Genomic DNA, 10,911 nt, shown 5'->3' on the forward strand with positions numbered 1-10,911 from the left:
TCTTAAATCACAAAAGAAAAGTGTTGAAAATATACTGTATGGACGAGGAGTGGTAGTAACACTCGGGTCTTTGCTAGCTGACAATTTCCAGGCGGTCCCCCATCCAAGTCTGTTTAGCTTCCATGATGGGATGAGATCAGGCGTTCTCAGGGTAGTTTGGCCATAAGTGAAAGTGTTATTGAAAAATGATTTTTTTTTTTATAGCTGATACCGAGCTAGAAAAAGCTTACCCTGTAGACATTTAAAGGACATTTTGGTTGGGTGATATGGAATGTACTGTATTTAGATGATTCTTGAATGTATAGCCTGGAATTACAATATTTCTCGATAGTGAATAAGTGATCACCACAAATGCTGTACATTTGGTTTTATTGTAGTTGCTGTACACATCATATGTCACATGTGTTCAAGTTACTCTGAACAATCAGTCTTACTGCGGCTGCACTTGAGCAGCCTTTTTATTTATTTTTTAACTTCCGGTGAACCATTTAGACTACCTTTAGCCACAGAGAAGCTGCTTCTTCATTCAAGTCATTGTAGCTCAGGGTGACATCTCCTCCTTCTTCTTCTTCTTCAACTCCATCTCAGTCTGCATGCGCATGGACTAAAGGTAGGCAGAGGGACAATTATGGCTAATTACCAAACTACCAGGATTTTTTTTAATGTTAATGAGACCACAGTAAATCAATTGTACAAAAGTAGCATAAATTGCATCCGCCTGAAATGTGTACTTTTTTGATGCCCGATATTCAGTAGTTTAGAAGTGCTTGGAGTGCTTTAGGGGAGATGAAATGGGATGATAACAATTCTAAGAACCCATGACTAACATGAGTGCAGTGGGGTTTTTTTTCTCTCCAATTTGTGGTATTGTTAGTGCTTGGGCACAAAGTTATTTTGTACAGCCTCCCAAATCCCTGGTAGTATCCCTGTTAGGACTACAAAGAAAAGGGGAACAAGTGTGATAAAAGCTCAAAAGATACACGAATAATATTGTCGAAAAAATATGTAACGGCACAAGAATACAGTTGTTATATCGCAAAGAAAATGTAGTGTTTTTTTGTTGTTTTTTTTGGGATGAAAACTTCATGTAACCCTTAATACAACAGCGACAGTCCACCAGTCCAAAAAAAACAACATTTAACATTTCTGGCTGTGGAACAAACCCAACAACAAAGGATTTCAGTCCATGTAATTTACATAACCAAACATTGACTATCCGATTGTTGGTAATTATTTTTACAATTAGAATAAGTTTCTTGCTATCCATTATTTTGCTATCCATTATTTTGTTGTATTGTTTCAAATCATTTGACGGCAAGGGCCAAAAATGTACTGCTATTTTGAACTCTCTCTCCACTTTGACTAAAGCCTTCGTTCCATTTAAAGAAAAACAGCCCAAAAGCATAATATACCATTACCGTGCCTCAAAGTGAACATGGTGGTGTTCTGGGAATATGCAGTGTTTTTTGTACTAAGTCAAGACTTTGCTAGAAAATGCAACTTTAGACTCTCACATATTTTTCAACTGTCCACAGTACTCTACACACCCACATTAAAAATAGCATTACACAAATTAAACGATTAATGTGGGAAGATAAGTCCACCACATTGTGCTGCAAAAATCCACTATATCGTCTTTATTATATCACTGTACCTCCAAGTCTTTGGTGATAGCATGGTTGGGTCCGTGGGTGACCAAAAGAATGCCGTAAGCTTTGCAGATCATGCTATGGCCCAGCTCAGTCTGCCCCGACTGCCAGTGTATGACGCCTGCACGCATGATGGCCAAGCCCAGCTGGGCGTTGTTGTGGGGATACAACTTCCTGTTGATGAGGGCAGTGGGGGTTATATTTTCTCAGGTTGTAACACTATATATTCATTAGTAATACGTATATTATGTTTAATACCGTGTAAATGATCTGCTTATGTGCACACATGGCACACAACGTAACAATATTGTTACGACCGCACCCATTACATGCACTGTGTATTCCTCCGTCAAATACAACGATCATATTTACCATGATGTGGAACATTTATTTGCCATTTTCTCAAATTCTTGTTTTGTTTGTCCACTTCAATGTTTAAGATCATCAAGCAAATGTAAATATCAGACAAAGATAATCCATATAAACATAAACTACAGTTTTGAAATTATGGTTTTAATTAAATGGGGGGAAAAAAACAGTTCCAAACTATCTGGCCATGAGTGAAAATGTCAAACTAAACCTAATAACTGGTTGGGCCCCTCTCAGCAGCAACAACTGAAATCAAGCGTTATCTAAAACTGTCAATGAATCGTTCACATCTCTGTGGAAATATTTTGTTCAACTCTTCCTCGCACAATTGTTTTAATTCTGCAACACTGGAGGGTGTTTGAGTACCGATATGTATACTTCTTGCCCTCCTCGGGTAAGAGGTGGGGCACACTGGACTGATCACAAGCATATAGAAAAAACACAAATACCACTCACATTCACACCAATGGATGATTTAGAGTCTTCAGCTAATCAAACATGCATTTTTTTGGGAATGTGGAAGGAAGCCATAGTACCCACGCAAGCGCAAGGAGAACATTCACACTCCACACAGGGGTCAAATGTGAGAAACCTCAGAACGGTAGGGCAGACAAGCTAAGCACTTGGTCACTGTGCTATTGTGTTAAAATTATATCTGACATTTTAAAATTTAGTCCTAATTTTAGTCCAGTTTCAATCAAGCTTGTTAGTTTTTATCATAATTATTCAACATCACACAGTATTTATTTAGTCTATTTTTAGTCGACTATAAATCTAGCATGTTAGTCTTTAGTCCAAGAAATTCGTCTAGTTTTAGTCAACAAAAACTGTGAACGTTTTAGTCTAGTTTTAGTCGGGACAATCATTTTACCCCTGTATATTTTATTCCCTGTATATTTTTTTGTCAGCAGATAATGTTGAACATTTCGGATCTAAAACTTACACCTAAAATGTTCTCTCATCTTTCTCTCATCTTTTTAATGGAAAAACAACTTCACACACACTTACAGTATATCAACAAGTGGCTACTATGGCTCCATGATACGAGCTAGTAAATTAGCTAGCATTAGTTAGAGGTCGGATTAACATTACTGTTGGAACGTTTTAGCCGTTGGATTTATGTTACATTATCACTAAAATGTACTCTTTAAAAAGTAAATAAATAAAAAATATTTCACCATGAATCCACCTCCTGTCTGTCCCATGTGTTTGTGCATGTTGCACTCGCTATAGCTACAGATTTGCAAGAGGCTGTGTCACTGGGTGTCACATGACAATGTCAGTGACAGATTAGCAAAAACAGGATTTTACAAAAATCTAACAATTTCCGTCTCGTCTTTGTTAATGAAGTTAAATGTCCATAGATTGTGGTCCACTTTTCATTAAGTGAAGTACATTCTCATCTCGTCTTCATTAGACAACGAAAATACATACTGATTAAGTCCCATTATTTTGTTTTAATTAGGTTTTTAGTATAGTATAGTTTTCGTCCGATGAAAAATGTGTGTTTGACGGAAATATTTTTGCTTATTTTTTGTTACCGAAATTAACACTACTGTGCTATATGTAAATAATTACAGGAAAAAAAACATGGTTTTAAAATGTCCGTATTTGTTTGTGTTAATAGTAGGCTATATAACAGATTTGTGTTGTCTTGTGTTCAGAACAGGGGGGGGTTGGTGGGGGTTAGTGCTCGAGTGTACTGTGTTGTTCTGGTATGTAGTGAGGCATGCCTTACATGTATCCATCCACCATCCTCTGGGCGTACACTGCAGCTTCAGAAAACAACCGCTGGTATGAAAGCACTTCGCTGGCTACACTGAGCACTCGAAGTTTGTTCAGGTGAGTGTCAGCCAGGACATTCTCCTGCTTCTCCAAACATTCAACACACAGCTTCACCACCTAAGAGCACAATAGGCCAGTTAGAGCAAAGACCCGTGGCCATGGCCATGTCGGTTGGTCAGAAAATAAGTGAGGCTCACATGTTCATCTTCGGCAACCGCTGTCCTAACAGTTTCCATGTCTCGACCTCCACCAACACACCTGATTCGATTAACTAGATCGTTATCAGGCTTCTACATAGCTTGCTGATGAGCTGATTGTTTGAGTCAGCTGTGCTGGAGGAGGATGACATGGAAAACGGGCAGGACAGTGGCTGTTGAGGACCAGGGTTCCCCACCTCTGCTTTGGTGTCTCCTCCAGCCCACCTGCTTTCCTCAGTCAGTAATTTTGTGCCTCATGCCACCATGCCATACGTATACCATTTCATGGGGGCTTAGAACAACTAATGCCTGTGAGTAGAACTAATTTGCCACTCTATTGCATTCACCTGTGCTGTCCTCTTCGTAACTATATCCACCACTTGAGCCCAGCTGCTATTTATTGCATTCTCCAAGTTAGTACTCAAGACTTTAAAAGGGGAAGTCAACCACCTCAAAAATTCTTGACAATAATGTTATATGTGACCGCACTAGTCTAAACATGACATTCTGATTAATATTACATTTGTGGAAAATGAGTTAAGCAGCAAAATCCAGCCATTTTTATCCATCTCAGGTGCGGCCATTTTCCCACTTGCTGTCAACTGAAGATGACATCAATGTTGCTCAGGTCTCAGGTAACAACCAATCACAGCTCAGCTTCAGAAAACAGGTAAGCTATGATTGGTCGTAGCCAGAGTCCTGAGCAACATTTATACCATCTTCAGTCGACAGCAAGTGACAAAATGGCCGCCCCTAAGATGATAAAACGGCTAGATTTTGCTTCATAACTCATATTCCACAAATGTAATATGAATCAGAATGTCATGTGTAGACTCAGTGAGGTCACATATAACATATTGTCAAGAAATGTTTAAGGTTGACTTCCACTTTAAACTTATGTTGTAGTGATGATTTGTGCATTTGGGTTCAGAGACAAGATGAGACAAAAGCGAAGAAAACGCACCTCATGGAAGTCTTTCTCAGAACGGTACCTCTCGATCTTCTCCAGATACTTTTTACTGAAGTCAGTCACTTCTTTCAGCTTCTCAGCAGATGGCTATGAGGAACACACAATCATGAGGCACCTGTATTATGTGTGACTCTTCCAATCAAACTTAGACTCAAATATGCCCCGCCGCATCTCACTTTGCCCTCTGCGGCAGCCATCATCAGGTCATCCTTGAGGTGCTGGCTACAGTGTTGACACATGCACTCAAAGTGGTAACGTTCCATCAGCTGCTTCTTGCGGTCACCTGACAGGTTTAGGAAGTCGACGTAGCTGACAGTCAACTCTTGACCCTCAGGGATTTTGCCTAAAGCTCGCAGCTCGATCCTGAAAGGAAAGACCAAACTATTGTAGTTATCATGTCAAAGATTGCAAATGACAAAAGCAAAACATGTTTATTGCCACTATGCAGGTTTTGTTTTCATCGTTTGTTTGTTACCTCTGCCAAGGGTGAGAGGTTTCATTTTTTCCAAGAGTTTTGTGAGTATCAACAAAAGTGCGGATTTGGTGGTTCACTAACTTCACTTGTCTCATTTTTTATAGTCACAATGGGAATTCCTCCCAGTTTGAGAATGCTTCCATCTGAGAATGATGTATATGTCCATGGACCATGAAGGGTAATACAAACACTCCACCGCTTTTGTTGAAGAAGTGCATTATCTCTTTTTCAGTTTTGAATTACAGTGACCAGTACAGATTTCATAAATAACTGTGATGGAATCAACACATTTTTGCTTTTTTAAAATATCTAATATTCAATATTTTGAGTGTTATCCAATTGATCAGTCACCTTTGCTCCTCTTAGCCTTGCTGTGCACATTTGATCACCCCTATTCAATGTGCATTGTGCGCTGCATACTCACATGCATTTAGAGAATTATGAATTTTGTTAAGTATTGTTTTAAATCATTATCTACTGCTTATATTGGGGAGTCAAGAGTATGGGTTATTTTTAAGCGGCTGCCTTAATCACCCAATCACGCAATACTTGCATACATTTTGGCCACTAAGACTACAGGCTTCTCTACTTCACCCATTTGTATGCCAATATACAGTATAATTATGAATTTTGTTAAGTATTGTTTTAAATCCCTATCTATATACTGGAGGGAGTGGAGAGTGTGGATATTTTCTGATCCCCTCTACTTGTATGCATTTTGGCTGCTGAAACTATACACGCTTCACTATTTTATCCATAGGTAGCTCTATATACGTAAATATGAATTGAACTTGGCTCATGGTGAGAGATTGAGATCAAACTATTCAACTCTTCCACCCGAGATACTCAAACCAATTTTTATCCAGATCTGACCCAGAATGTGGATACCGCACAGTGTTTGTTTACCCCTTGAATAGTTCTTAGTATATATAATATATATATTATATGTTTCTATATTCATATCTGCTTCCTTTCAGTCAACCCAAAGATTTTCTTTACAATAATATGTTGTATGTGCCCCCACTAGTCTAAACACAGCATTCTGATTAATATTGTGTTTGGGGAATATGAGTTAAGCAGCTAAATCCACCAGTTTGTATTCATCTGAGGGGGTGGCCATTGTGTCACTTGCTGTCCACTGAAAATTACATCATAGTTGCTCAGGCACAGGTAACGACCGATCGCGGGTCAGCTTCAGAAAACAGGTGAGCTGTGATTGGTTGTTCCCTGAAACCTGAGCAACTATGATATCGTACGTGACAGTAAGTGACAACATGGCTACGCCCTCAGATAAGGACAACAAATGGCAAAATGTCCGCCCCCTGGGATGGATAAAAATGGGTGGATTTTGCTGCTTAATTCATATTCCACAGACACAATGTTCATCAGAAGACACTACACAGTTATAGACTAGTATGGCTGCATAGAACATACTATTGTAAAGACAATGTTGGGTTGACTTCCCATTTCAGTGATTTAATTCTAGCATTTATTTTGATAAACACATACCTCCTCTGAGAATGGAGAGCAGAGCTCATAGCAGTTTGGCTGCAAAAGAAAATGGAAAATTCAACATTTATTTAGGATGCACCAAGCACCCTTTATTAATATGATAGAGCAATAAAATAAACCAGCTACATAATTCTCTCTCTTCAAAATGTGAAGCAAATGGTTATATGGTTATATGTTATACATACTTGCCATGGTTGAGGGCAACGGAGCAGTTGGGCAAGCAGTCATGGTTGACCAGACTCAGGTTGGGGAAAAGCCCCACACCGACAGCTTGCAGCCCCTTCTGGTCCCTCATTGTGAAGCCATTACACATAATCTGCATGCACAAAGAAGAGGCATGTCAAGATGAATGTGGTAATACCAGAAGTGAAAGTAACGGATCTGATTGTTCAACGTTACAATGCCAAAGATGTGTGAGATGTAGTCGACTGAGTGCTGTTTCCTTCCATAGGACCAATATTGAAGGAAACTCTGAACGTCGGTCTCGAGTTGTTGAAAGTTCTTCTTGGGCAGGTCAGACACATGGTCGTCCAGCTGTTCCACTGAGATCAACTGACTGTCTGACACAATGCCAGTATCCTTGTGAAGACGCCACAGCACACGAGCAGCAAGACTGCAGGCGAAATAAAAGCAGTGAGAGAGAATGATAAATTCTTAAAAAACAAAATGGCTTGTTTTATTCTAGACAATCAAAGAGGCTAGTGTCATCTTCAAGAGAGAACATAATAATGTTGCAGCACATGATGCACAAAACTGCTCCAATCTGCATCAGGACAAGTCAAACAGTAAACATTATTATTGTCATTCTGATGCACTGCCTCTGGAGTGATTTTGAATCTTCTTTGACCCAATTTGAACAACATTAAACAAGATGAAAGAGACGGAGCAGGGGTAAAAGCTTGTTAATAACATTAGAAACCGAATGGGAATTATTTCCTTTTAAAGTGGAAGTCAACCTTAAACATTTGTTGACAATAATATGTTATATGTGACCTCATTAGTCTAAACATTGCATTGTGATTAATATTACATTTGTGGAATATGAGTTATGAAGCAAAATATAGCCATTCTTATCCATCTCAGGGGGCGGCCATTTTGCCACTTGCTGTCGACCGAAGATGACATCAATGTTGCTTACGGCTCAGGCAACGACTAATCTCAGATCAACTGTTTTCTGTAGCTGAGTTGTGATTGGTTGTTGTGGCAAAATGGTCGCCCCTTGAGATGGATAAAAACGGCTGGATTTTGATGCTTAACTCATATTCTACTAACTCAATATTAACCTGAACATTATATTTAGACTCTTGGGGCTGCATAGAACATTTTTTGGGGTTGACATCCCCTTTAAGGAATAGTTTTGAACTGATATCTGATATAAAATTTGGCAGGTCCATTAGAATTTGGCTTTGGGATCTGTGTGGAACTGCCAATGTGGAGTAAACATTTTTCACCAGCAAACACGTTTAACATTTTCACTGATTTTAAGACATGTTATAAACCAAACTAATAATAGATTCATAGTCAATTTATCTTGTACATTTTCCGCACTGCCAATTTGAAATTATGTGCTGCTTGAATGTAGTGAAGTTGCCCCAATCCTGCTAAAACATTTTCAACACAAACTGGGTTTGATCCAGATTAAAATCTACATTGGAATACGTGATTTCCTCTGATTTCAGAATCCGTTTTTTGTTCTAACAACCCATTATCAAGAATTGATCCAATCCATTATCCAAAATCCATTCAGATTAAAAAGGAATATAGGCCATAAATATGAAAAAATATAAACAAAAAGCCATTGTTTGTCCCAGCCGTCTACCTTTACTGATTTTCTGTTTAACTTTAAAAAACAAAAAACAAAAAACAAAACAATTAATCATTTGAGCTTTTTGGCATCTGCTTTTAAAGTTGCATGTTTGGGTTCAGCCCTGTTTTAGTTGTGACATAGTAAAAGGAAATATGAGTCTTCATATTATGAGACGATCAATCCCGTTTTCACTCATTTTAAAAGTGGACTGGATCTTTCTTACCGAACATTTTCATTGGGTGGTTTGCCAACTTTCTTGATGGCTGCACACTCCATCTTATGTTCATCCCAGCATGCAGTCTGGCAGGTGCGGTTGCAGTAGAAGGCAAATTGGCATTGGGCGCAGCGGTGTAGTTTGGCCTGCTGACGGAAGCAGCTGTGGCACACGTCCATGAACAGGCTGAGAGAGTGTAGAATAATAAAGTCTGTAAATGTTTTATGACACATTACACCAAAAGCATCAAATGAGCCTTGAGAGCATCTTCATTTAGTGCAGCTGTGTCCAAACTACGGCAACTCTATTGGGTTCACCTGACAACTAATAATAATAAACTTGATGTGCAATTAAACTATTTAAAACTAAAATAGTAACAAAATAATGCCTTATGAATTAAGATCCTGTATTTCCGTTTCAGAAGCAAAAATGGTTTCATCCACTTAATGCCGACAGTGTCTGATTTGTGAACATATCACATGAATGATTAAGATCCTCAAGTAAACACCGCTTAAAAAATTGTCATCTTATTGTCAATTACTCTTGTTTTGATTCTGGATGTGGGGATCTGCACAGGGCAAGGGTGGATCTATTCTAGTGGGATATAGGGCTGTTGGCACCCCAAACTCATGAATAGTCCCAAACGGGTTCCCTTAACACATTTAACAGCTAAAATAACTCTATAATGGATTAGGTGATTGGTTTTAGTGTGTTTCAATGTCAATTTTTTTTCTGTATGTGGCCCTCAAAGGAAACATTTTGGACATCCCTGTTTTAGTTGATATATTTTTGCTTTAATTTGGATATAAAGAAATTGAATCCAAGTTTGTTCTCCAAGTACAGCAAATTAAAATGATTTATTTTCATTACATTGCATGTATAGCTCACACAGTGAATTTATTGCACTGTGTGAATACTCGTGATAAGTTTTTATTTGTTTGTTTGCATAATGGTGCACAAGTGTCTTATATTTGTCACTCAATCATATTTTAATGATATGGAACTAAAAAATAAATTGTGTTTTTAAAGTCAGAAGATACTTTTACTGTGAATTTATTGCACTGTGTAAATACTTGTGATATAGTATTAATATAACTTATTTTTTTGTTTTTGCACAATGCTTTACAAGTGTCTTTTATTTGTCATTCACTCATTTTTTAATGATATGGAACTAAAAACTAAATTATATTTTAAAAGTCAGATGCTACTTTACTGATATTGCAGCGTCGACTGTTTTTTTTTAAGAACCATAAAAGTAATTGTTTTCAATTAGTAATTAGGATCCGAAGGTCACGCAAATAATACAAGCAAGTCCAAAATAAAATCATGTGCAGGTTTAAAAGACACCTTGTCAGCTACTGTATCTCGTTTCGCTGATGTCATGACAGTTGGAGAATTTAGAAATGAGCTCACATCGTATACAAGGCTGGTGGAGGCACCTTCAGTCAAAACAACAATAAACAACTCTTGTTGCTTTAGTCTGTCTAACAGAACAATAAACGGATCCTCCTACCTGTCAAAGACCACAGCGGCAAAGCTGGCCTCTGCAAAGATCACCTCCCCAGTGCTGAGGTCTCTGATAACTCTTAGGCCGCGACCTTTCTGCCCAGCATCAAACAGCTCAACACTATCCATATTTCCCACCGTCATTGTGCAGGCTGAACAAAACAAAAAGGAGGCTGACGGGAAGAGAACGGTAGCAGAAGGTGGGGCGGCCTAGAAAAGCTACAGGGAAGTGCTCGGTTCTCACAGAATTCTCAGACACGTTAAGGGGCGCTGGCTCCTTGGCCCGACCCCTGCCATGGCCAAAAATACATTCACCTTCTCTAAGGGGGGCTCCATGTCCCAAGTGTGGGACGGAAAAGCAGCAGAGGGAGGTGAGAGGGTCTGAGATGCCAAAGCTGGGAGTCGTTCCCTTGTTGGGTTGCCTCCC

General features: G+C 38.8%; 1 protein-coding gene and 1 long non-coding RNA gene across 2 annotated transcripts; one reads left to right on the forward strand and one right to left on the reverse strand.

The window, feature by feature from the left end:
* Positions 1–352: 352 nt before the first annotated feature.
* LOC144033936 (histone-lysine N-methyltransferase Smyd1-like) lies at positions 353–10,877 on the reverse strand. Its single transcript, XM_077542356.1, has 10 exons — positions 10,492–10,877; positions 8,988–9,164; positions 7,357–7,570; positions 7,143–7,273; positions 6,955–6,993; positions 5,147–5,333; positions 4,965–5,057; positions 3,757–3,920; positions 1,655–1,823; positions 353–604 (listed from the first exon to the last, which is right to left on the reverse strand). The coding sequence occupies exons 1-10, from the start codon at positions 10,626–10,628 to the stop codon at positions 542–544; spliced, it is 1,374 nt and encodes a 457-aa protein (XP_077398482.1). The 5' UTR covers positions 10,629–10,877; the 3' UTR covers positions 353–541.
* LOC144033937 (uncharacterized) lies at positions 4,142–7,510 on the forward strand. The gene is made up of 3 exons (XR_013288116.1): positions 4,142–4,311; positions 5,550–5,623; positions 7,409–7,510. It is a non-coding gene; the product is annotated as an uncharacterized LOC144033937 (long non-coding RNA).
* Positions 10,878–10,911: the final 34 nt, after the last annotated feature.

This window comes from Vanacampus margaritifer, chromosome 14 (assembly GCF_051991255.1).
Source record: "Vanacampus margaritifer isolate UIUO_Vmar chromosome 14, RoL_Vmar_1.0, whole genome shotgun sequence".
Taxonomy (NCBI): Eukaryota; Metazoa; Chordata; class Actinopteri; order Syngnathiformes; family Syngnathidae; genus Vanacampus; species Vanacampus margaritifer.

Coding starts and splice junctions, on each gene's coding strand:
- LOC144033936 (XM_077542356.1), bottom strand. CDS start 10,628: ATGACGGTGGGAAATATGGATAGTGTTGAGCTGTTTGATGCTGGGCAG. Junction 9,165..10,491: donor GCCGCTGTGGTCTTTGACAG/GTAGGAGGATCC, acceptor ACACTCTCTCAG/CCTGTTCATGGACGTGTGCC. Junction 5,334..6,954: donor GCTCTCCATTCTCAGAGGAG/GTATGTGTTTAT, acceptor CTTTCCTTTCAG/GATCGAGCTGCGAGCTTTAG.